At 49.2% G+C, this 27172-nt stretch overlaps 1 protein-coding gene across 1 annotated transcript in view; it reads right to left on the bottom strand.

Moving 5' to 3' along the window:
* Positions 1-2899: 2899 nt before the first annotated feature.
* The window catches only part of ACVR1B (activin A receptor type 1B), a 34002-nt gene continuing 9729 nt past the window's right edge, over positions 2900-27172 (bottom strand). The window contains exons 2-9 of the mRNA XM_040234179.1: positions 19605-19844; positions 18602-18850; positions 15595-15825; positions 12881-13048; positions 11532-11688; positions 10416-10540; positions 7384-7514; positions 2900-5983 (exon numbers count right to left, since the gene is read on the bottom strand). Of these exons, the coding sequence (XP_040090113.1) occupies positions 5858-5983; positions 7384-7514; positions 10416-10540; positions 11532-11688; positions 12881-13048; positions 15595-15825; positions 18602-18850; positions 19605-19844 (1427 nt within the window). The 3' untranslated portion in view covers positions 2900-5857. The remainder of the gene's footprint in view (positions 5984-7383; positions 7515-10415; positions 10541-11531; positions 11689-12880; positions 13049-15594; positions 15826-18601; positions 18851-19604; positions 19845-27172) is intronic.

The following is a 27172-nucleotide window of genomic DNA, read 5'->3' as shown; positions in this document are numbered from 1 at the left end:
CTTAAATCTGATCCTGTCTGGCCATGGGATGCCCAACTCCTCTTGGGATGTGATGCCAGGGGTTTGGTCAAAGACCAGTCTGGATGTTACTCTGAAGTTATGTTTTAGGTGTGACTGACTCATTGGAAAAGACTTTGATGCTGGGAGGGATCGGGGGCAGGAGGAGAAGGGGACGACAGAGGATGAGATGGCTGGATGGCATCACTGACTCGATGGACATGAATCTGAGTGAACTCCTGGAGTTGGTGATGGACAGGGAGGCCTGGCATGCTGCGATTCATGGGGTCGCAAAGAGTCGGACATGACTGAGCGACTGAACTGAACTGAACATTTAAATTAATAGACTTGCAATAAAGCAGGTAACCCTCCATAGGGTGGATGGGCTTTACCTAATCAGTCGAAGGGCTTAAAAGATTGCGGTCCCTTGAGGAAGAAGAAATTTTGCCCCCGACTGTCTTCTTTCCTGGCTCTCTAGCCTGTCACCCTGCCCTGTAGATTTCAGACTTGCCAGCCCCACAATTGTGTGAATCAATTCCTTTAAATATCTATCCATCCATGCTATTAGTTTCATTTCTCTGTTTAACCCTAACAAACCATTCCTGTCTTGATCCAAAGCTTTCCCCAGGCCTTCATTACATGTCCCTCACATGCTCCTGTGTGTCTCTTAAACTTTTCCTATTCTATACCTCATTTTGTTTTGGTTGTATTTAGCATTTTCTCCAGACTGTAGATCAGAAGACATGGTCTGGTGGGAGGATGGCAGGAACAGAAATTTTAAATGTGGGCCACAAAACCCCCAGTCATACACCATTCAAATGAATTCCGGTCTCCTGTGTCATGGGCCTTACAAAGGTGAAATGTTAGTAACCTTCAAGGGCACATGAAGAGGTCCCAGCGTGGTTGCGTTTCTGATTTTCAACATGATGCAAGTTGAACCTGCAGTTCTTAGCCTAGTGGATTTGGTGTCCATAGTTGGCAAGATGACTCACTGCTGATTAGCTTTTGAACTGGGATGAGGTCCACTATAGGCCACTTCACCTTTCCTTTCGACAAACACAAGAATACCTTGCTACTTCCACAAGGCGCTTGTGCCTTTGCTGTTATTTTGTCCATTAAATTCTGGCCGGGATGCAAGGAAAATTTAGTTAGTGGCTGATTTGGGTTACTGGGATGCATGCCAAACTTAAAAGCCAACTTCTATAGGATAGTTGCTTGATTTTCTCCAGCCCAACAGTCTCAGATGACAGGACAATAGAAAACTCTGGGTAACCAATCAGAATTTTAAAATATTTAGAGGCTGGAGCTATCGGCAGATTCTATGGTAAAATTTATGGGGTATACACATAACATCCTGCACTTGAGTTCAAAAATACCTATTTCTCACATACAGGATGGAGGAAAGGGGCTGGATTTTACTCAATCCGCGACATGAGGTGCAGTCCTGGGATGTGACCTGAAGGTGTCAGGCAGTCTGGGATTCTCATCCCAGTCTGTGCTGTCAGTCAATGTCCGGGTGGAGTGCTACGTGCCCTCCACGGCCCCAGGCTCCAGCCAGGTTCTCAGCAAGCAGCCAGCGTGGGGGAAGGACGTGGCGTCATGGAGACAGGATGTGCTGAGGCTGAGGGCCTGCAGGCTCTGGCCAGACACCGTGGACCTGAGGTCTTTTCCACCCCTATGAGCTACGTGCATGGGCAATTAGTCTTCTCTAACCATCAGTTCCCTAATCCACAGAGGATAATAACGGCCACCTCATGCTGTTTGAGGATGAAAGCAGTTCATGTATGTAAGGCCAATTTTGGCACACTGCCTAGCACACAGTAACTTTTAAATAAGTATTTGCTGAATACTAATGGGAGAAGCTCTAAGCTTTGCAAGATTCATGATAACATAACAGCTGCCTTCAAGTATTTTAAGGGACCTTAAACGGAAAGAATTAGTGCTCTGAACCATCTGTGGAGGGAACTCACAGGGAGGCTGCCCAGTCCTAAGGAAGGAAGAGCTGTCCACTGAGCAGATGGCCAGCAGGTGGAGGCTGCGGTCCTGAATGTCACGGCATGAGGCTACGGCCACTTGGCAGGGATGCTGTGCGGGAGTCAAGCACGCAATGGGTGGTGGACCTCTGGAGTCCCGTCTAAACTTGAGATTCTATGATTCTAGACTTTTTCTCTTGGGTGCCTTGGCCTAGAGATTTTTAAAGACATTCACAGCCACCCACACACTGAAGATCCCAGAGTAACCACTGTACATTCCCATTTCAAGTCCCCTAACCCATCCCCAAATTCACATTTCTACTCCAAGTCAGGAGTTCAGTTCAGTTCAGTCGCTCAGTCGTGTCCGACTCTTTGCGACCCCATGAATTGCAGCACGCCAGGCCTCTCTGTCCATCACCAACTCCTGGAGTTCACTCAGGCTCACATCCATCGAGTCGGTCATGCCATCCAGCCATCTCATTTTCTGTCATCCCCTTTCCCTCCTGCCCCCAATCCCTCCCAGCATCAGAGTCTTTTCCAATGAGTGAAGTGGGGAAGCGAAAACTGAGGAGGGCTGAGGCTGCTGTTGAGACTAGGTGGCTTGTGACTTACCAGGATCAAGACCCTCTTTTATATAAAGAGAAAACTGCTAAAAGACAAATACAGACAAAGCCCAAGAGGTGTTGAGTTTGTCCTCCACTCCCTCTCCAGGCCAGGCCCTCCCTCTGTGAAATGCAGAGCAACAGCCTCAGGAAGACCCTCTGATGCTCCAATCAGGTCCTCTTCTGACGTGCGCTGCTGTAGCAGATGTTAATGAACATCATACCCTGGCAAGTGGGAGGGGATGCCTGAAACATCTGCCCAACTCTCCTGACAAAGGTTGGGCAGCCAGTCGGTCTACAGATGTAAAACAGATGGCACCAGAGAGGCTCTGTGAATAAAACTTTAATAATGTACAGCAGAAATTGGACAGGCTCATTCTTATATTAAAACAAAAGATTTCCTATATTACAACTTATTTACATTTGCATACTGAAGAGGTAAAGTGTCTAAGTGGCTATTTTACAGTCCATTCTAATAAAATGTACAAAAACAAACAGAAGTACCGAGAATGCCGTTCGGGGGCCTTGATGGCAACGTAAGAACGGGCTTGGACTTGGTCTGTGAATCCAAAATCCAGAGGTGCAGGTAGCCCTATGGATCAGGGTTAGCCTCAGGGAGCCAAAACCACAGCTTTAGTTTCTCCCCAACTCTCTAACTCCTAACTCTTGGGTTAAGAGTGGCGGCAGTGGGGCTGGGAGCGTCCCCCCAGAACTGCTCAGTCTTCCCCGGAGATGGAGGAGGAGTGTGTGGTGAGGACAGCTGGGCCACCTGGGGAGTGGGCTAGTGGCTTAGGAGTCCCTGGGTCGAGGAGTGTCGGCAGATCCCAGAGGCTGGTTGAGGCAGGGAGTGAGGAGTCTGAGTTCCATCAGCTCCCATAACCCGCCAAGCTCTGCCAGAGGGCAGACAACAAGGGGGAAGTGCATCAGCAGGGGTAGGGAGAGAAGACCCCCCTAATGACACAATTGGTATTTAAGGGAAATTAGTCAGTAGCCAGTAAATTGGCCCAAAGGGTGAGGGGAAGATCTCCTTTAACACAAGGAAAGCACTACACCAGGAAAATAAATAGGAAGGCCAGGGCACTGGGGAGACGGATGGAAGTGGGGGGAGGGCTCCCCCCCTCCTCCACAAGCTTTGGCAGAGAATCGCTGGGCTAGAGGCAGGGATGCGCTGAGGCTGCACACACACTGTGCCTCCCCTGGGGGGCAGGAAGGGGGCTCTGGATGAATGCAGTGAAGGGGGTTTCACTGCCCACCACCGGCCTCTTTGGTGGAGGACAGGGGGGCATCCTCGCCTCCTTAGTGGTCTTGTATAAGAGCAGTCGCTCCAGGCTCAAAAGGCTCAGAACCAACTATGGAAACTTCTGGTCTCAAGATAGGCACCCCCTGACTTGACTGAGTCCCACTGTCAGTGCTCCAAGAGCAGGACCCAAGCCTATCTTGTTCACAGCTGCATTTCCCAGCACCCAGCATGGGGCCTGGCACCCAGCTGGCACTCAGCGAGTGTCTGCTGAGTGAGTGCCTGGATGAGAAGGTGCAACCTGTGGGCGACGCACAAAAAGCTAGAGTCCCAGTGCAAAACCCACTTTGGGTGGGACTGGGCAGGGAGGCAGGATGCCAGCGAGACCAACCCCCAGGGCAGAGGAACTCTCGCAGCTGAGTCGGAGGGGGCGGGGAGCAGGCTCAGGTACAAGAACAGAGATTTCCAGTGTGATTGAGCTGTGTGCGTCTGATTGAAGCATTTTTTGTGTGTGTGGTTGTTTTTATATGGATTTCCTTAAAAACAAATGGATTGAGAGGTAATTATCACATAGAGATGGTTTTCCTTTTATAAAAACTTAAACAGTATTTAAAAAAAGTTAAAATCCAGACCCTCCCAATAAAATTAAAAAAAAAAAAAAAGAAAGAAAGAAAACCAAACCACTCCAGTTAAGTTATGGCTTCAAAGTTATTATATACCTAAGATATGCTGACCGAACCACCACCCACAACCGTGCTTCTAGACGTCGTTAAATACTACACTCAGGTTAAATAACAGGTTCAGCTCAGGCTGTTCCCTTTAGTAAAGCCCCTGAAGTGGATGCAAGTCTCACATCTTCCCTCCACCATGATCGGATAACCCAGTAAAAGACCCATGCAGATGCCTCCCGCCCCCCCAGCCTCCCCCAACAGGCCTCATCCCCACTTCCCTTCCCCGCCCTAAACCCACCACCACCGAAAATACACACTGCTGTCTCCAGAATCTGGGATATGAAAGACAGATGTGACATTCCAGTCTGAGTCTCCCCAGGTCTGGGCTGCAAATTCCTCGGCCCCTCCTTGACGCCGCCGAGGATGATGCCCTTAGGCTGGCTCATTTCCCACGGTGGCCGCTGACCACAACACCCCAGGTTTCCGCCGAGATTCCTGCCCTGCCCATCCCACCCTCTTCCCTCACATTTGGACCCAAAAGCCTCGCCTGCCACGGACAACTGGGCCAGCTTTGGTTCCACAGTCTGAAGTGGAGAAGGAGGGCAGGCGACACAGGCAGGCGGCACAGCCTGCTGGGGAGGGGGTACCACTGTGGACTGGGGGCTCTGGAAGGAGGGTTGGGGAGGGAGCCCCCTGGGAGAGGCGCCAGGGAAACTAGACACGGCTCACTACTGAACAGAGGCGCCGGCACGCAGAGACGGCATGACGACCACAGCCCCGACCTGCACATGCACGAGAAGCTCAAGCAGGCAAGTGCGCACCCACAGACACACACGTACACACACACGTGTAAGGGCGTGGCACAGACCAGGCACAACAGGGACGCGCCTCGGCACATGCACACACGGCTGGACAGACAGGCACCAGCAGTCCCTCCACCTGGAGCTGCCAGGAGGGGCCATCCTTCTGGTTCCCGGGGCCGCTCGCTGCACTGGGTTGGTCCCGGGGTAAAGCCCTCAGTGCTGCTCAGCACGGGGCCACGCTCAGCTCCTCCCGGGCCGCTTGTCGCCACACCAGGCTCCTCGCCGGGGGCACCGGGCTTTGTGGGACATCCCATGACAGCCGGTCCAGGTCGCGGCATTGAGTTCTCCATGCCATTCGCTCTCAGAGGCTTCATGCCACTAGGAGGTAAATATCAAAGGTGTCTGTGTCTCAAACCCATCGTGGGAGTGAGTGAGTCTCCCGGGCTCTGTCCCTCTGTGGGCCAAACTCTTGGCCACAGAGGGCTGGGCAGAAACGAGAGGTAGGCCTCCATCTGATGCTCGACACGGCCGCTCGGCTGTAGGTCCCGTGGCCTGGCGGCTGTGGGAGGGGCAGCTAGATCTTCACGTCCTCCTGCACACTGAGCTGGGAGAGGGTCTTCTTGATGCGCAGCGCAGTCAGGCGGGCTGCGCCGTTGGCGTACCAGCACTCCCGCATCATCTTCCCCATCACCCGTAGCGCCTGCACAGAAACGGTGTCACTGGGGCCTGGCCCGCTGTTGCCCGCCTGGTCCCCCACCTGCCCTCCTTCTGACCCTGCGAGCCCCACTCCCCCTAGGGCTCGCCAGTCCTTGAGGGAGTCTGGGGAGGGGCCTTCTCCGCAAGCACGGTCCGCCATTCCCCCAAGTCCGGGTGATCTTGCGAGCAAGACTGGCCACAGCCTGTGATCTGAAAACCACTCCTGGAAGGTCCGGGTATCCATGCTTACGATTGTTTACTGATGGCTTTCTCAAAGTAGCACGTGAACCAGGCACAGCAGGGACACCCCCAGCAGGTGCACACGTGCAGCGGTGACCCCACGTTCACCCGCAGAGACACAGCGGAGGAGGAAGGGGAGGAGGCAGCCCCTGAAAGATGGTCTTGACTGTCAGAGGCAGCAGTTTGCAGCCAGGGCCTGGATGACACAGGCAGCCACGGCGGACAGCTGAGGGGTGGATCTGGAGAGTCACCGGTGGAGGCTACAGAGCTCCCTGACTGCTACCCCAGGCCAGTGTTTTTGATTCCTTTCAGCAGTGGGACCTGTTTTCCCATGCGGAGTCCCAACCCACTAAGAGCCCTGACTGAAGACGGAGTGTGGGGGGCAGCTAGAGACTGGCTCTCTGCTTCCCTCACCCTCTGAAGTGAACAGGCCCTGAGGTTCCAAGGAATACTTTGGAAAATGCTGCTCTGTCATGCAAAGAGGAGGCACCACTGAAATGCGCACCGACTCTGGTCCTCAGTGCAGAGCTGCCCTCTAGTGGTGACACGCCTTAAAGCAGCGCCACCAGTGACAAGGGGGCCCAGGAGCACTAGCTAAGCAAATCCCACGCCCCCAAAGACTCTAGCACCCCACAACTCCAGGTTTATTAGCAATCTAGATCATAAATTTGTCCTCGCATCTATCATTTCCACCGAATGTCATCCCCTTCCCACTTCATCCACCACTAACCCTAAATCCAAACCCTCTGCACCCTCCTCGCTTCTGAGTTTTCAGAAAGCGACCTTCCTCAGACCTGTTTTCTCATTGGGTCCACCTCTCATTTGCTGACCCTCTGTGGATGATACTTCTGAACTCTCCCATAGAGCTCAGCTCACCCACTATGGCTCCAAAGCCGTTTTTCTAGTTGGACAGGTCTGACAGCCCCACTCAGACTTTGCTTTGTCTCTGATCTGTGTCTTGGGACCAAGCCTTCTTCTAGGTTCCAAAGGGGACCCTACAGTGTCCAGGACAACGGCTTAGTATATACCAGCATGTCACAGTAATATAATAACTATGATTACACAGGGAGTAGCCCTGGGGTTGGCCCCATTTCTGGGAAACCCTTCTCTAAGGTAGAGAAATAGGGCAGACAGAAAAGCACAGGAGACAGGGCAGCTTCCTACCTCGTAACTCTGCCACCAATTGGGGATGTTGGGACGGAGCTTCTGGTCACATACAACCTTCCGCATCTCCTCAATGGAAGGGTCAGAGGGCACTAGGTCATAATATGGCAGCTGATATTCTTCATGGACTCCTAGGAGAAAAGAAAATATCCACCAGAGTTATCAAAAGAAGGAAGGGCTTACTCAAAAGCCAGTGACAATACTCATGCCATGATCAGTAAACCCGGCCTCCCACTAAGAGGAACTAGCACTCCTTGGAGAGCTTGGTCAACGCTAGGTATGGGACAAGAGACACACAGGATTAGCCAGGAACATCTTTTCCATAACAAAAAGCAAGGAAACTATCAAAGACTACTAAGGTCATGTCAAAAAGTACCACCTTGAAAAGCTCCCAACTGGCCAAAGATGAGAATATTTAAGCAATAGTAAGACTTATAACATCAATGGAAACAAATATTTTAGATCATCAGTTCATGAGGACACTAAGAAGAAACAAACCAAAACTTCAGTCACCTTTGTGGGATGATAGAGAATAAATTCATTATTTTGAAAAATGGTAAATAAATGGGAAGAATCAAGTGTTTTTCCTGCCTTTCCTTTTCAAATTAAACATCTTTGTAACCAAAGAGACAATAAGGGGAAGTTTCTCTTTAATTAAAAATCTAGCTAATATGAGAAGTTTGACAGAACTGGAATGCTGGCACTTCTCAACCTCTAATAAATCTGGATTTGGACAATGATCAACAATGGCTGTTATCACAAAAAGAGAAATAACCACCATTATATGTGCCTTTAATGGGAGAATTTTGGGGGGGAAATGATTCTAGTCTTTAGATGTAATTCCCATAGGAAATTCACAGAAACGATACAATGTGTAAACTCCATGAAGAAGCAATCAGGAAAATCTACATAGGAAAATCTTACAGGATAAAGGACCTGGATTCTCCAACTTTTAAAACTGCAGAAGAAAAAAAAAACAAATGGAGTGGTAAGCTGTACATCGTAAGAGACTTAAGAGGTATACCAATCAATTGCAGTGGATAGACATCACGTAGAAGGCAATGGCACCCCACTCCAGTACTCTTGCCTGGAAAATCCCATGGATGGAGGCGCCTGGTGGGCTGCAGTCTATGGGGTCGCTAAGAGTCGGACACGACTGAGCGACTTCACTTTCCCTTTTCACTTTCATGCACTGGAGAAGGAAATGGCAACCCACTTCCGTGTTCTTGCCTGGAGAATCCCAGGGATGGGGGAGCCTGGTGGGCTGCTGTCTATGGGGTTGCACAGAGTCGGCCAGGACTGAAGCGACTTAGCAGCAGCAGCAGACATTTATCAAGCTACTTTTAAAACAATTAGGAGACAACTGAGGAAATCTCAACACTAATGTTAAATGATATTAAGAACTACTGGGACTTCCCCTGTGGTCCAGTGGTTAAGAATCTGTCCTGCAATGCAGGGGATTTGGGTTTGATCCCTGGTGAGGGAACTAAGATCCCAGATGCCTCGAAGTAACTAAGCCCGTGAGCCACAATTAGAGAGTCTGAGCACAAGGAAAGACCCCCGCATGACACAATGAAGACCCTGGGTGCCACGACTGAGACCTGACACAGCCCAATTAATTAACTGACTGAAAGAGAAATAGCCAGTAAACGCACCAAAATAGCTAAAAAATTTTTTAAAAAGAATTACTGTTGATTTTTACAGTGTAATAACAGTTTTGAAGTTTACCTTCTACAGCTACAAATGGAAATATTTTCCATAATAAGTAGTTATTAGTATTTTAAAAAATCAAATGTAACTTTCTCATCCCTTTTTTCCAGAAAAATTCTACTGTCCTGAGCTGATGGGACAGATTTTTAAATGGAGTCTGACTTGGTAATTAGCTAAGATGCAGTTAGCTTCATCTCTGGCCTCAGTCTGCCAAGGTCTGAATCCTAGTTTATTAGCAGTGTGACTCTGGACAAATTACCTAACCTGTGACTCATATTCTTCATCTGCAAAATGGTGACAAGTAACAGTACCCACTTTATAGGTTTGCAGTAAAGACTAAGTGAGTTTATACATAGCAAGTGGTGAACAAATCTTAGTACAATTATTATATACTTAACCCCAATTTCTGGATGGTATGGAGAAAGAAAAATTTAACTTGTTCACAGTTTAAAATCTGTGTGGCTAGATATATCCTGATCTGTTTTATTTGTACATCACAATCAAAATTTAAGATGTACAATACCTAGATGCCTCCCTATGATTCGGACCTTACCAAACATATCATAGAAGGAAAAAGGCAGTACAACACAGAAAAGGGCTCTGCTGGAACACCCACCAGTTCTTTTTCATTAATTTAATTCACTTCTACTGATCTGGAATCTCTTACATCAAAGATAAATGGCTGAGGGCAGGCTTCTAGTGGCGCTTGAACTTGATCACGTGACAGAATACTTGAAAGTCACCGTAAAATTCTAACATACTAAGTTGATGATAAAAAGTGTTTTCTGCCAAATCCGATACTCCTTTTCACTGGGTTCTGACATGGTTGAGCAGTTGCAAATGCCAAAAGATTTAAGAAAATATTGCAGAAGAAAAAGTTTTATGTGTTAGTAAGCTTTCTCCTATGAATTGAGAAATCACCATTGTCAATAAAGCCTCACGTTCCCCAGGTACGTGGCCGGAGAGGCAGCGCGTCAGAACACCCTGCCTTCTGTGTGCAGGAGACCCTACATTAGTCCTGCGCTATTCCTGCCCAGGGCTTTCCCCACCTCAACAGACCACAGTGTGCTTAAAAAAAAAAAGCCAAACGCGCCTCCGGGATGGTCACCACAACATAAAACAAGAGTAAACACACTCTTAGCAACTGCTGCTCCCAGGTCCCCTCCCTCCTCCTGGATGAGAATCCTACGTGTGACGCGTGCTAACATGAGGCATCTGACAAGCTGTGTAAAGAAAGGAGGCTGCAGTCAAAACCCAGGCTCTCAGGTGGCCCAGCACTCTGGACTGGGAGGTAGGAGCAGGGAAGGCAGGAAGAAAGGTACCTCCAGAGTTGCACCTTCGAGCAATCTCCCAGTACACAAGCCCGAGGGCATAGATATCAGCACATTTAAAGGAGTCGAAGTGCTTCATGTTGATGGTTTCATCAAGTACTTCAGGGGCCATGTATCTGCAACAGCAAAGGAAATGTGGTCATGCATGGAAAACAATGACTTCTTTTCCGACTCAAAGCACTGGTTCAAGGGCCCCCTGAAGGTGGGAACGCCACCACCCAAGACTGCCCCTTGGGGAGGAGGAAGTGATGGATTCTTCTCACTGCAAACTCCCATGTTTTGCATTCATTCATTGCCTTTTTTTTTTTTTGCCAAGCTGCATGGCATGTGGGGTCTTAGTTCCCCGATCAGGGATCAAACCTGTGCCACCTGCAATGAAGGGCAGATTCCCTGGACCAGTAGGGGAGTCCCTGTCCCTTAGTTCTTTCTCTAAATAGCTAGTTACTTATTAGGTTGTGCTGGGTCTTGGTTGAGGCACGCGGGATCTCTGAGCTTGTTGTGGCATGCAAACTCTTAGTTGCAGCATGTAGGATCTAGCTCCCCGAACAGGGATCAAACCTGGGCCCCCTGCAGGGAACGTGGAGTCTTAGCCCCAGGACCACCAGGAAGTCCCTGTCCCTTACTTCTTACTTTCCTTTTCTATGAAGCAGGAGGGAGGCCCACAGCCCTGACAAAGGGCCCCTTATTTTCTATGCTGGAGCACCTCTGTTCTTGCCAGATGAAACTGCTCTCTACACCCCAAGCAAAACATGCGCTCTGCCTCCTCAGGGGTCCTGCACAGGCCACCCCTTCAGATTGCACTCTCCCTTCCCACTAGCCAAGCCTGGCGCCTGGTCCCCTTCCAAACCTTGCTCCAAGCTCCCTTTCTCCGCTGCCTCGCCTGCCCAATGCGCCGGTGCCTGTGGGCATATGGTCCTATGGAGGTATGCTGCTGGCACTTGCAACTGCTCCATGCAACCTGTGTGGCTTTCCAGTGTGGGGGCAGGAGGTCAGTGCAACCGCCAGCTGTCTGAGACCACACTCCTTCTCTCGCGCACATGGGCAAGGGCACACATGGGCTACTCAGTACAAGTGTTGGGCAAGGGCACAGGCCCTGGGCCTTCCTACCGTTTAGTTCCCACCCTCTGGTTAGGGGCAATGTCAATGGTGTCTGTGACTGCATCGTGACGGACAGCCAGACCCAGGTCTGCGATGGCGCACATGCCATTTTTCTTCACCAGGATGTTCTTTGACTTTAAGTCTCGGTGAGCAATTCCAGGTTTCCCTGGCGGAGGAGAAAAACAGGGGTCTTTGGAGAAAGACAGCATAAGCATTTAAAGCATAGCCTCTGCAGCTGGATATGTGGGTTCCCCTCACTAACCCAATAACCCTGTAAATGCAACTTAATCTGTCTATACATTGGTCGTCTCATCCATAAAATGAGAGTAAACGCCAGTGTGTGCATGCATGCCGAGTTGCTTCAGTTGTGTCTGACTTTGGGACACTATGGACTGCAGCCCACCAGGCTCCTCTATCCATGGGATTCTCCAGGCAAGCATACTAGAGTGGGTGGCCATGCCTTCCTCCATGCCGACCCAGGGATTGAACCCACGTCTCTGATGTCTCCTGCATTGGCAGGCAGGTTCTTTACCACTGGCACCACCTGGGAAGCCCAAACACCAGTACTTCACGGGAATGTTGTGAAAATTACATATATTAATGTAGGTGAGTCAAGCGCTTAAAAGGGCGTGAGGATTAGCTAATATTACTTTATGAATGCTACTGCTGCTCACCTTCCCTGAACTCATATATTCCTGTACAGAATAGTCAAGGACTTGAGAAAAAGCTGCTGCACTGGCTAGGTTCTCAGAACCAAACAGGGGCAGTAAGAACCACTACTTTCTCTGCAGAGTCTAGGGATAGTGTCAAACTCTCAAGGCTGGTTTCTGATCATAGAAAGAGCTCCTGCCCAACTGACCATGCACCAGGAAGCAATGTGCCACCTGCCGAGACCTGGGAGCTCCCAAAAGGCTGATGCCAGTCAACAAGCAGGGACTCCCGAGGCAGTGTTCCTCCAGGAGAACCCTCCCAGATAGTAGAGCCCAGTGTCCAACCATCCAGCTGACCCAACGATGAGCGCATGCACTCACTAAACTGAATCTCGGCACACTGGTTCAACCCGTCTTCTCAGTCATTTACCTGTGAACTGCGGGCGTCTGAGACGATCTCTCAGTTAACACCAGCTCCCCAACCGACAACCACACCAGGACACGAGGAACAAACACCCAGCATTTCCCACAGGACTCCCTCAGGAAGCGCTCAAGGCAGAGGCACCTCTCGTTCTTGCTCAAGTGAAGCTCAAACCCCCCTCCCTTAGACCAGACCCCCGTTCCTGAGGCCCAGCTCCAGCCTGCTCCGTGCACAGGAGTTCCAGGGGCTCGACGGGCACGGGGCGGTCGCCCAGCAGGCCCACTCACCTTGGGTGCCCACGATCTCCATGTGCAGGTGTGCTAGCCCGCTGGCGGCAGACAAGGCCAGCTTGATCATCCCCTCGATGGTCACCGTGTACCGGTTCAGATAGTCAAACAGGGAGCCGTGCTCGTGATAGTCCGACACGAGCCACAGCTGTGTCCAGGTGCCATTATCTGGGGAGGACCACAGAGGAGTTCCAGAAAAGGCACAACTACCAGCAAAAAGGGCAAGGGTGGCGAGGAAGAGTGTATGTGCCATGCAAACCCCCCGTGACCCCCAAATCCCTGCTCCTCGACCCCACTCCCCCTGAGGCCCCTCGGTGCCCTTGTCATCTACAGCCGCCCACAGCTTTGGGCTCCAGGAAGATAAGAGGAACAGCTCTTCTTACTTAGACCTGCTCCCTTCCGGCAGGGGGCTGTAGGATTCTGAACCACACCTCTCCTATTCCAGATGTGAAATGTGAGGCCTTCAGAAGAAGAGGGAGCACGTGCTTAGGGGGAGTAACAGGGGCATCTGTTTCTTTTGCTTCTGATCCTGACAAGACCCGCTCATCAAAACCATGACTGGCTGTGTCCTTGCCATCAAGGAGGAAGGCTTCGCAGGCCCTCCACTGCGCTCCAAGACCCTTCGAGCACAGCCCAGCCCCAGCGCCGGGCCCATCTGCAGCGCTTCCCTAAAGCCCACTGCTCTTACCAGGCTATGAGCTCTCCATGAGAGGAGGAAAGAGCTCCTTTGTGCATTACTGTGTTCCGGGCCAGAAATGCTTTTCAATACATGAAGAGGACACTTTCCAAGGATTCCAGAGAGGAATCGAATCTTATCATCTTAGCCTCGGAAGAGCAATGGGAGGCAGTGAGCACACACTTTCATCCAAGGGGCTGGGGGTGTGCAGTGTACAGGGGGAAGGAGGGAGGGAGGGAGGGAGAGAAGGAAAACCAAAGCTGGTAATCTAATGAGCATGTGCTACTGTCAATATGAAGACTGGAAATTGGATTGAGCTCTCCCAAATTCCAGGCTGGCCCTACTTTTAGGGCCTTACACTATACATATCATGCTAAAAAGACAAGAACAAAGGAGTCTGCTCTTTCTCCTCCCCTGGCCTTGATGTGGGTTTCAACAGCCAGATCCTACTCACATGAGCTGCCAGAATCAATACAGGGAGTGGTTCCTGGGAAGGCACCAACCTTTGCTTCTCTGATTACGAGCAAGGGGTCCATCAAACACACCCCTGAGGTCCAGAGGACCCTGCTTATAAGTTAAAAGGGAAGACGTCTTTTTGAGCCTTTAAAATACATGTCAGATTTAAACTAATCATCAAAAAGTAAATCTGTTTTAAAAAGCACCAAGCTTATTCAGAAGGAGCAAGGAATTCTCCCTTCCCTTACGTGAGAGGTCAAGGCTCTTCAGTCTGGGGGCAGCTGAGGCCTCTACAACCCCCACAGCAATGTGAGAAACAAGCAGCCTGCTGTTGATTTAGGACAGAAAAACAAACTCTTAGCATCTTCCGTAGCCTCTGCCAGCAGCGACTTCTAAAATTGCTGGACCACGGAGCGAACCGTGTCCTGACTGCCAGAGACACTCTTCTAAAATGCAGACACCACCACCCACGGTCTTTCTGTCTTAAGTGCGCTGCCTGCCCAGGTGCCAGCTGTCCTCTCCTCCTGGGCACTGTACAGGCAGGAACTGTGCCTTGGTCTTATGTGTGATGACCCAAGGACCAGACAGTAGCCAATGAATATTACCGAGTCAACGAGTGAAATGTCAATTACTACCCTCTCTCTAAAATAAAATACAATCCTCTCAAAATGGCTCTCCATAACCTGGCCTCCGCCACCTTTCCACCCATGTCTCTGGCTGGAATGTTCTGAGTCACCTGCAGCTTCCCAAAGACATTACCCCTCTGCACATGTTTGGACTTCTCTTTTCACTGGTTTTTCTTTCTGACCAACTCCCTGCCACCTCTGCCTCAATCAAGCCCAGGTATGATCTCCGTGACCCCCATCTCACCCCCATTTTGCGCTCACCAGAATACCTGTTGTTTGATTACTTCCTATAATCAACCATTAGTTCAATTTTCTCTTTTGCTGGTCACTGAGGCTCTTACAAATGAGTCCATGCCTGGGCACATGAGAGAGACTCAGGGAACCAGAGCAAAACCAGCGAAGGAGGGAGGAGGCGACAAGGAACCTCAGATATAAGCGGATCAAAAGCGGAGCCTGACGGCCGCGGCGGGGCAGCGTGGAGAGGCAGGCTGTGCCTCTGGGGCGCCCGCTCCACTGCAACAATGCGCGTGATACTGCTCTGCCAAGGAGTGTGGGCCACAGGCTTTCCTGGGGCTGTCCTTTCCTTGCAGGGGTTGAAGCTTCCCTTCTTCCTTCCAGTTGTTTTCAACGTTAAGTTTACTGAAGCTCCTCTAGGGATTACCCTGGAGGTGGGTTTGGGGGTATCACAGAAGGGAGAGTGAGCAGGTAGGATGAGGGCTTATTTACCTGTTTAATAACTGCTTGTTTACTGGCTTAATAACCTGGATTTCAGTACAAGCTTTTCGTAGAAGCAAAGTTTGAAAACCACTGCCTTACTCTTATTCTCATTCTACGGGGAGCAACTGCGAAGGCAAACAGAACTGTGCTGTCTCGTGGCTGTTCAGGCTCCCCAGTCATCCCTCCACCGCGCCTGTGGTGGGCTCTGGGACACCTTGTCTATAAGCCCAGCCCTTTACCTTTATTGTCAGCGGCGATGAACCCAAGGATGTTTTCATGGCGAAGCATGACTGTCTGGTATATCTCTGCTTCCCGGAACCAAGACCGTTCCTCCCGAGAAGAGAATATTTTCACAGCCACATCACCACCCCGCCAGCGGCCGCGCCACACTTCTCCAAACCGGCCCTTGCCAATAATCTCCTGTAAGACAATGGTCCGGGCCACCGTGCGCTGGACGAAAAGGGGTAACCCTGGGGACCAGAGAAGGGAAAGAAAGCCGACGTTGTATACATTTGCTGACCTTTGCAACTCCCACTCTCACTGCCACACTGGAGAAGCCCTTCCTTCCCACAGTGCCTCCGTGCTACAGTGGTCCACTGACCACGGAGAGCTCGGGAGCCCAGATGGGGAAAGGCATATGATTAGCTGTTCCTCATCTACGCGGGTTCTCCTCCCAGCTAGTATGGACGACAGATCTAACTGCCTAACCGGATTTACTAACTCTTCAGCCAGCCTCCCGTGGGCCAGGCCACCACAGCCGCTTCATGTGGAAGAGCAAAGTCAAGGGGTTGAGTGAGCAGAGCGCTGCTCAGTGGCCACTAGAGGGCAGTGCTGCATGGCCCATGAAAGCCAACCTGCGCTCAGGGCACACCAAGTTCCCACCGCTCTCCTAAGGGATCACAGTTCTGCTCACAAGAGCTCCAGATGCAGCAGGACTGGCGGGGGGACGACTGCCCAGGATGGTTCTCAGATTAATTTCACTGTCTTAACAGGACTCAGTTATCACCTCATTTGATCCATGCAAGGAGTGTCTCCCTCCCTCTCCAGTCAGCTCCACCTTCGTGACTGACTCTAACTCTCTCCCTCTCCTTGACTGAACAAATAAATCCAAGTGTTATCAACCCCAAGCTGTTCACTGAATGTTTACTAGGCATGAGGGGCTTGCATAAATGACCTCATTTCCTCACAACCACCCATGAGGTAGGTATTATTATTATGCCCATTTTACAAATGAGAAAACTAAGCCTCAAAGGGGAAGGTTAATTTATTTACTGGAATTCTCACAAGCTGTAAATGGCAAAGCACATAAGACTGACTCTGAAGTTTATGCCTGTAACTCCCACAGCACAGAGCCGCCAAATGCTTCTCAATTTGGCCCCCTCCTCTCCCGGCCCTCCTGACCTGTTCTGACCTCCTCTGGAAGACTTCCAGCAGTCTCTCTGCCTCCCCTCTGACCTGGCTCGCCCCACACACCCCGCACAGCCAGCCTCGCCCTGCCCTCCCTCACAGGGGGTTGCTAGATGGATGAATTCACCCTTCACACCGCTGCCAGAATTCTTTCCGCAGGAAAACATGAGCACACGCTTTCTCACACGACAGCCTTCGGTAGCTGCCTCTCCCCTCACCAGACAAAGCACAGCCCAAGTATTTTCCCACCAGGGCCTGGACAACAAGCCGGCCTCTGGATCATTCCCTAAACACTCAGTGAACATCTGTGTCTTTTTGTCCTCTCGCGCAAAGGTTTTCCGGTGGCCTGGAATGTTTCCTGCCCTCGTCCCACTCTTGAAACTTCCAACGCAGGACCCCTTCAAATACGACCTCCTCTGTGAGACCCTTCCCACAATCTCTTCTATCCAGTCCCGGCCTGGCCTCTTGCTCATCTTGTTTACTCTGTATCACCCACAGGATGCTCAACACACACTTGTCAGTGTGAACCGAAGGTTACACAAGCAGCAAAAGGACTTATTACTTTAAGGCCACAGGATTAAAACCCCAGCACCTTGGAAGCTTTGCATATTCTGAATTAAGAGTGGACGAAACCAACCAGAGAGAAACAGTTACTCATCATTTCAGTCCAGATGATAGAGTAACCACCCTAGGCCTACCCTCGCCTCAGTTAATCTTGAGTCTTAAAAAAAAAAAAAAAAAGACTCCAGAAAACCCGAGCGACCCTCCTCCAGCAGCAAATCAACTCACAGAGCCAGTCAGTTCTAACCACTGCCCTACCCTCTTTCAGCAAAGAACAAGCCATGTATTTTCTCTCTTCCTAAAAATATGCAGCTTTTAAATATATCCATCATCTTGGCACTCTCTACTGCAGAGCTTAATAAAGGCAAAACCACGGAAATTCAGAAGATGTCAGAGCTCAAAGTATTCCTGTGCTCAAGAAGGGATGTCTGGCCATGACTGATGGCATAATTTCCCCACAGAAGAGTCTGTCATGGGCTGAAAAAACATACATCAACACACGTGGAAGTCTCACGGACATGAGCCTGTAAGTTAGAGCTAGAATGGCAACAGTGGCCTTTGTATCCACATTTTCCCCCATAGGAACAGAATACCACTGTCACTAAAATAATTATTTATCTTCCTAAAAAGACTGCTTTGTACTCACAGCCACATCTACTAGCTGGCTCAGCTCCACTCTGAGACCGGAACCACCCAATGGCCCTTACCCTAAGTTCTAGTCTCACGTCAAGGTCCATCTAAGAAAGGCTCGATCACCGACAGGCAGCTCCGGAAGTGGTGCTGACGCCATGCCGGAAACCCTGGCTGCTTTTATTTCAACTGCCACCATAAACCCTTGGGCAACTGCTACGAGTCAATGATTTACCCAAGCCCAGCTCTCTGGCCTTACTCGGTGTCCTTAAACTCCCCTTGCGGTTGCTCACAGATCAATGATTAGCTGCCACCACCTCGCAGGAACCCGGCACACTCCAGTTTCTCCAAAGGGGCCCTGACACTGAGCACTCCGCTGCTCAGGCGGAACCAGGTGAATTTTAATAGCTGCATGGTTACAAGACTTGAAGAAAGGCAGGGACTCTGGGAGGGAGAGTTTTGTGGCTGATCCTTGGAATTCCAGAGAATGAGAGATTTTCTGTGAACCCCATCATCTTATTACATGTCAAGACTCCCAAAGAAGGGGAATTCTGAAAGCAAATGGCCAGGCTTCTCCCTGAACATTCCATCGTGCTGGGAGGCAGTGAGGAAGGCTAACGGCTGGCATGAGGCCTGAAGAGGTGGTACCTGAGCCAGACCCTGACGTGGAGAGGTCATAGACCAGGTCCTGGAGCGTCTTGTCCTTGGAGAGACACATCTCACACGAGGGGTCCTCCATGTCCAGCCTCTGGCGGTTGTGATAGACACGCTGATGATAGTTAATGACAAGGAAAACGATGATGATGATGAGAAACAGGAGGAACACTGGGCCGGCAATGATGCCAACCAGCTCCACGGGGCCCCACATGGAGGGGTGTTCAGGCTCCTTGAGATGACCTGGGGCAGGTGGGAGAGGAGAGGGAAAGCAGAGAGTGAAACCGCGGGCCGCCAAGGCCTCCTCCCCTGGCTCCTCCAGCCAGGTGGAGACGCCCCCTCCTCTCAGCGCTCTTTGGCCTCACTGGGCTGGTGGACCTGTCTGGACGCTCTCACATGCCAGCCTCTCTCGTTACGGCACCCGCTGCGGCGGTCAGAGCCACGGCCCGCTCGGCCATTCCACGGCGTTTCACGGTGTCTTCCCACCCCCATGCCCCAGGCACACACCAGGTTCTGCTCCTAAGTTCGTGACGGCCTCCTGAAGCTCGACTCGGTCTCTCCCCGCCTCCTCAGACCTCCCGTCACGCCTCTTAAGTGGCCGGCCTGTGAGGGCTGGTGGCTACCACTCCCCAGCGCTGAGCGCCATCCTCCCGGCCCGAGTCCCTCTTCCCATTTGCCATCACCGTCACAGGGCTTACAGGATCACCCCAGACCCTCCCATGGGCATCTCTGGCTGGCTCTCCCACTCCCCACCAGCTGCCGATGGCTCCTCAGCGGCTTTCACCTCTGTGGCGCGCTCGACACATCTGTCTCCCTTTCCTGGGATCTACAGACCAGAATTGGGAGGAATGCCTTCCCATGTCACCTCAGGGGGCACCCAAAAGGCGCCTTCACCTAGCCTCCAGCAAAGGGGCGGGGGCACAGTAGAGAAGGATGACATGACAGGGGTGCCCTACCTCCACGACGAGCCAACAGTCCAACAAGGGTGTCCACTCACCGCTGGGCACCCTCAGGTCGATCTTGTTGCAGAAGTCAGTGTAGCAGCAGTGTGTGTTGCGCAAGTCCTCAGAGCTCAGGCAGTAGAAGGGCTTCCCAGCGGGGACCAGCTCCACTTTCGGGATGCAGGTCCGCACGTGGTGCTCCATTCCGTCCAGGTTGAAAATGGAGACCATGCAGGCCCCATCCGTCTCACAGGTGTAGTTGGCTTGGAGGCAGCTGGTGCACGCACACAGCAGAGCTGTGGGGAATTTGGGAGCGGACACTGATGTCAGTGTGAGGTCTTAGCCTAGGTCCTTCTCTGGAGTTAGAGTACAATCCTCTAGCACACTCATGGTTCCAAAACAACGTGCTTTTTACAGGGATGGGGCCAGAGATGATGTCGTCAGGGGAAGCCCAACCTTTTCACCTGTCTATTCAGATCACAGACAAGGCTTTCTGCTCCGCAACTGGCCCCCCACCCCGCCGTTTTCCTCTAACTGCTCTAGTTTATGTCTTCAAGAAACAAAGAAACTACCTTTTAAACTCTGCTTTAGACTGTTGTATGTTGTTGTTGTTTAGTAGCTAGGTTGTGTCTGACTCTGTGACCCCATGCACTGTAGTCTGCCAGACTCCTCTGTCTGGGATTTCCCAGGCAAGAATGTTAGGGGGTTGCCATTTCCTTCTCCAGGGGATCTTCCCGACCCAGGGATTGAACCCGTGTCTCTTTCACTGGCAGGTGGATTCTTTACCACTGCACCACTGGGAGGAGTGGGGCTGCTCTAGACTTAGACTTACTTTAAAAAACTGTCTTGTGGCTAGGAAAAGGGTTTTCCTTTGAATTTAGACGCCTAAAGATGACAGCAAAGCACGGTCCCCTGGGAGACAAGAGCGCCCCTCCCCCACATACTCCTTCCACCACCACCGCTTCTTAGAGCCATCTTCAACCCCATCTCCTATCTCTGCACCAGAAACGCCTACAGTTTCCTGAATGCAGTGTGTGTGCGCTCTCACACAGGGTTTTGCTGCAATGGTTTTTTCCTGGCTAATTCTTACAAGTACTTTAAAATTCAGCTTAAACGTCACTTCCTTTGACAAGCTTCCCCTGACTGGTCCAACAACCTCCTCCTCCCTTTAGTTCCCAGCAGGTACCCCTTTCAAGAGGGGCAAAAAGACACCCTCCAAAGAGGGCAATATTAGTGCCTACTTCATACAGTCACTGTGAGGATTAAATAAGCTAATGCACAGAATGGGTGCATGCTATGTCGCTTACTAGTGTCTGACTCTTTGCAACCCTGTGGATTGTAGCCCGCCAGGCTCCCCTGTCCATGGGATTTCCCAGGCAAGAATACTGGAGTGGGCTGCCACGCCCTTCTCCAGATCTTCCCAACCCAGGGACGGAACCCGCGTCTCTTAAGCCTTCTGTGCTGGCAAGCAGGTTCTTTACTACTAGCACCACATGGGAAGCCCACGTACAGAAAGTACTCAATAAATCTAACCCACTCTGAAAGGGCCTTGATATCATCACTTTAAAAGTACTATATATATATATATATATATATATATATCCCCACCCCCAAATAGATAGTATATGCAATCATCTCTGGGGCTAACAAGTTTGGCTGGGTGTGTGTTATCCCTAAGTGTGCACTGTTGACAGGAAATTACTGTAAATGAATTTGGTGCCTCTGAAAGTCAGTTCGGCAGCCCTGGAATCTGAAATCCTTTATTTATCCATCTAACAGGAATAGCACAGACAGCAGCAGCTGGCTCTCCCCAGCACTGCCTCCCAGGAGCCTAACCCAGCCCTGACCTCTGGGGACGGGTAGGAGAGCGGCTCGGCCCACCGGGGTCCTGAGGCTGGGGCTCATGGGGCTGCACACAGCACTCACCCATCAGGGCTGCAAATGCAGGGGGACCCGAGTCCCCGGCTGGACACTACGCGCATACTATCTGGATACCAAGAGGGAACATATTCAAACCACGGCCCCTGGAGAAGAGACATTTATGACCAGTCCCGTGAAAAACTATCCTGTTGTAACTCACCCCTTTCAGCTGTAAACAGTCTATCTTTGTCTCTTCCTCTAAAACACTGAAAGGCATCTCTTGGCCTTTCAAATCCAAAGACAGAATAGAAATATCTCTGCGTCCAACTCCACACTCCGGCAGGCTTTCTGTAAACGACAGGATCCTCGCCATCCCCACCAAGGAAACAAAGGAGAGCGACCTCGGACAGATACTCCGACAGCGTGGATCTTCACCGCACGGCCTGTGGGATTTTTTTTTTTTCCCCACAGCATTTGATCAGAGCCTTTTCTTCTGGGAGAAATTCCAAGACATGCAGCTATCTGCTGAAGGGCTTGGGGAGTGTTGTATTTTAAAGGCAGGAAGTTTAAAGCAGGTACCCTTTATACTAGGATCCCAAACACAAAAGGAATTTTAAAAGTAAATTCCTTCTAAATGTCATTCTTCTTGCTGACTGAAATTTACTTCTGCAACTCTCAGAACACTCAGCCCAAACTCCTTTGACTCACGCTGGAGTCCTGCCTACTCATCAGCAAGCGCGAACGCCCATTCCTCTCTCCATCAATGGGGACATTCAGGCACAAAAGGGGTCCCCATGGCATGCACACCTCTCAACACACGCGCCCCGACGGCTGGCTGGGGATGAGCACAGTCTCGGGGCTATTTTCGGAAGCCAGGAGGGAAAGCGAACGACTCCCAGAGGGCTATTCTGAGCACAGTGGGACACGCGGGCCAGACCCGCGGCCGCCTCTGAAAAAGCAGCTCCCTTCGGAGTCCGTCAATTGGCAGCCGGGGAAGCAGAGCCCCTGCTCCCAGACGTGCACTCCCCTTTCCCTGGTTCATAGCCTCTCTCACAGTGATTCATCCTGGAGGACGCGCACACCCACACGTGGCTCATTATTTTTGGGAAGTACTTAAACAATCTTGGTGTAAGACAGGAAAGAACAAAAGTGGTGAAATCTATGCTAGACGGGACGGAGAACGGAACTGGGAGCGGGGCCATGCGGCTTTGTGATAAGGGATTGGGCAAGTCCCTGGCTCTATCTGGGCCTCAGCAGCCCAGCCAGAAAATGCCGTTTACATGACAGAGGCGGTTTGAAGATCAGCCCGCATCTGCAGAGTGCTGCTGGTCCCCCCCAGAAGGCGGCCTGCATCTGTGTGCAGGTCTGCTCTTTAACAAGGGAGTGAGAAATCTGAAAAGGGCATTTCTGAGACAGCCATCACCACTGCCCACGCCCCTGCGAGGTTTCTGTTACTCTCCCTAGAGCCACAGCAGGGCAGCGTGGCAGGAGCAGGTCACACAGACCCAGGGCGCAAACACCAGCTCTATCAGTCACATGACCTTGAACGAGTCAGTAACCTTTCTGCACCCCAGCTGCCTAATCTGAAAAGTGGGGCTGTTAATTACCTCACAGGACTATGTAAGAATTACATGAAATAAGAGATTTACGAGCCAACTCCGTGGAAAAGCTCCTGAGGCTGGGAAAGATTGAGGACAGGAGGAGAAGGGGGTGACAGAGGATGAGAGGGCTGGATGGCATCACCGACTCAATGGACATGACTTTGAGCAAACTCTGGGAGACGGTGAAGGACAGGGAGGCTGCAGTTCACGGGGGTTGCAAAGAGTAGGATATAGCAACTGAACAACAACAACGAGACTTTAAAAATGTGAAGTAAAGAGATAGTCAATAAATTTTAATCTCTCCCTTCAGTGTAAAACTCAAGTAAACACACTCACGTACGACATGTCTCTCTAACCACTAATTAGGAAGTGCCAGGTTACAGCAAGACCACAGCAAGGAACTGCTGTTTGAGTCTCAGCTCTGCCAGTAACTAGTTGCGTGGTTTTGGGCAACTCATTTTAACCTTCCTGAACATCATTTTCCTCATCATTAACCAGAAAGAAGGGGCTGAACCAGATGAGCTCCAAAATCCTCCAGCTGAAATCTGAATCTAGTTTGTTTTTAAATTCACATTGCTTGGATCACTGATTCAACACTGGGAAGTTCTGCTTTAATTCCATATACCTTTTTCTGAACTTTAAAGACTAGTCCTAATTATTAAAAAAAAAATTTTTTTTTATTTACTGGTGGGCTGAGTTGCTCCGCGGCATGTGCAATCTTAGTTCCCCAACCAGGGATTGAACCAACATCCCCTGTATTGCAAGGCAGACTCTTAACCACTGGACCATCAGGGAAGACCCAAGAAAGACTGGTCTCTAAACTGTCTTCTGTTAATATTTTTCATTGAAACGAAGTGATCATAAAAGTATAAAAATATCTGAATTATTGGATTCTCTGGCAATCCAGTGGCTAGGACTCTGTACTTCACTGCCATGGGCCCAGGTTTAATCCCTGGCAAGGGAACTAAGCTCCAGCAAGCCACGAGGCATGGCCACAAAAAAAAAAAAACCCTGAATTTACTAAAACTTTTCTAGTACACTAAATCACAAATTTAGCTTTTGATTTCTTTCAAAAACTAAATCTGGACTACTGATAACAGCCATTTATAATCTGTTTCATAGTGACTCATCAGGTGAAATCAGCCTACACACATGTACATAAGCAATACATACCTAACACTCTCCGTGTTCCTGACTTTAGAGTTAGAAATAACACAATTAGGAAAGCCAGTTACAGAGGAGTCACAAAAGCAGGTTAAAAGTGGTCAGAGTGAAATTCTCACTAGCATAGCGTTTGGATATGAACAAGCTAGTCAAACCTGAACTAAAGACATTATGGCAGGATTTGAACGTGTTTTCAAAGTATGATGAGAAGGTGGTCTGTGGTAGAATATCAAAGCAAATTTAATTTGGGAGAGAGGCTGTGTTTGGAGGAAGGCTGACAAGTCCCGACTTGGGTAGACTCTGTCTCGCTGCATATTATGGAGCTGCTAACACGCTGGGTCTGAGCAAAGAGCCCCATGCAGGCCCCTCTCTCCTGCCCACGGCATACTCTGGAGGACACTCAGTCAAGGCTGTTGTCCCAACAACTAGAAATTCCCAAGAACCAATTGGCTAAACTTACTGCCCTTCAGCCCACATCACCAGCGGACAGGCTGTGGGAGGGGCAAGGTAGAGGCACCAACCTCAGAAGGTAAAAGGCAGCCCAGAACACCCATATTTGTCCTGGTACATGAAGGTTCACGATATTTTAAAGCTACAGTATCTATGGTTTTTGGCTTATATGTGTGTGTATACACACACACACATATACTCCTTGGGGATGGTAAGTTTCATCAGTTTAGGTTGGCACATTGTCCTGTTTAGGGATACTAAACCTGCCTCTTCCAAACTTCACTGGGCAACCTTCTAGTTCCACAAGAATTAAGATCTGGCGCCCAATACAGCCTGTGCCCCCTCCCCCCTTACTCTTCATGACTTTTACAACTTGATCATAGCTGCGTCTGAGCCCTCCTCTTTCCAGATGACAGCATCCATCACACAGCCCAAACTGATGAGAACAGCCTATTACAACCTGTGATCATTTTAATTATTCTTCCTTGGACCATATCCAAACTCCCTACAGGTTTCTTGGGACAGAACAAAGACCACAATTCTACACAACTCTGTGACCCTGAAAAGCCAATATGATCTTGGGAGAGGGAAAAGAAAGAGAACAAAGTTGGAGGACTCACATTACCTGATTCAAACTTACTACAAAGCTACAGCTATCAAAACGGAATGAAACTGGCCTAAGTACAGACTATAAATCAATAAAACAGAATTGAGAGTCCCGAAACAGATCTATATATCATCAACTGATTTTTCATTTCTAAAACATTTTGGGGGTGGGAAGACTAGTCTTCAACAAACAGAAATCCACATGCAAAAGAATGAACTCAGACCCTTCACACCACACACCAAGATTAATTAATGTAAGTTATTACATAATGTAAGTAATGTAATTAATTCAATGTAAGTCAAAGACCAAAATATAAGAGCTAAAGTTTATATTCTAAAAATTTTTTAATGAAAATAAGGGTAATCTTTATGACCTTGGATTTGGCAATGGGCTCCTAGATATGACATCTAAAACACAAGCAACAAAAGAAAAATAGATGAATTGGCCTTCACCAAATTAAAAAAACTTTTGTGTCTCAAAGAATATCAAGACAGTGTGAAGAGAACCTACAGAATGAGAGAAAGTATTCAAAAATCATGCATTTAATAACAGTCTTGCATCCAGAATGTGTAAAGAACTCACTCTTAAAAATTGATGACAAAAAATAATTTTAAAATGAGCAAATGATTTGAATGGACATTTCTCCAAAAAAGATATACAAATGACCAAAAAGTACATGAAAAGCTGGTTAAAATCGTATCAAATGCAAATGAATTTCAAATTCAAATGTAAACCAAAAGCACATATAACCAAATGTGGTGTTTTAGTGACTTTCTGATAATGTACAGTTTTTTGGTGAATTTATATTTCTTTCTATATTTTTAGGACCAATCTCATTTTTAATAAGGTAAAAAAAGAAGGGGAAAAAAACTAGAGAAAAAACTTCTGTTTTTGCCATGTGATGTCCCAAGAGTGCATCTGTAGAAAAGAGCTTGTCAGCTAAATAAAAATCACATTTGATAGAAAAACAAAAACAAACAGAAACCAAACCACAATGAGATACCACTTTACACCCACTAGGAAGGCCATAAGAAAATGTTGGTGCAGATTCAGAGGAAACTGGAACTCTATACACTGATAGTAGGATCGCAAACCAGTACAGCTCCTGTATATAGAAAACAGCTTGATGACTCCTCAGTAAGTTAAACATTGAATTACCATATAACCTGGCAATTCCACTCCCAGTGCAATATGTCCAAAAGAATGAAAGCAAGTGTTTAAACAAAAACTTGTACACAAACGTTCCTAAGAGCACCATTCACAACTATCAAAAGGTGGAAACCCAAATGTCCACTGAACAAAGAGTGGATAAACAAAATGTGGTACCCTCATCAGATGGAGTATTAGTCAGCTATAAAAAGGAATAAACTACTGATATTTACTACAGTGTGGATGAACTTTGAAAACATTATGTTAATTGAAAGAAGCCACATATTATACGAGTCCATTTATATTAAGCATCCAGAAAGCATATGAGTGGTTATCAGGGGCTGCAGAGGGGAGAAGATGGGGAATGCTGGCTTTATGGGTTACTAGGTTGGTTTTCTTCAGGGTAAAGAAAAAGTCCTGGAACTAGAGAGGTGATGGTCTGCCTAACATTGTGAAGGTACTTCATTGAATTATACACTTTAAAATGCTTAAAAATTGTTATATGTGTTTTACCACAGTTTAAAAAATACCATAAATCTCTAAAAAGCAGTATGTATAATACAGTCTCAACTACAGAACAAAACCAGCAAAAACCCAACACATGCAGACGCCCCAAAATGAAGGTACAGGGTTGTTCTGTGTCCTTCCCAAGTCCGAAGGCTCTCATATCCCCCAAGAACCCATGAACTCCTAGAGGAGGGAACCAGAGTCCTTCTTGTCTTCATTTTCTCACTGGTATCCAGCACAGTGCCCACACACAGCACTGTGCTTAATAAATCTCATTCAGCAGCTC

This window comes from Oryx dammah, unplaced genomic scaffold (genome assembly GCF_014754425.2).
Source record: "Oryx dammah isolate SB20612 unplaced genomic scaffold, SCBI_Odam_1.1 HiC_scaffold_29, whole genome shotgun sequence".
Lineage (NCBI taxonomy): Eukaryota > Metazoa > Chordata > Mammalia > Artiodactyla > Bovidae > Oryx > Oryx dammah.
The sequence above is the reverse complement of the archived record's forward strand: the minus strand, read 5'-3'. Positions and strand labels throughout refer to the sequence as shown.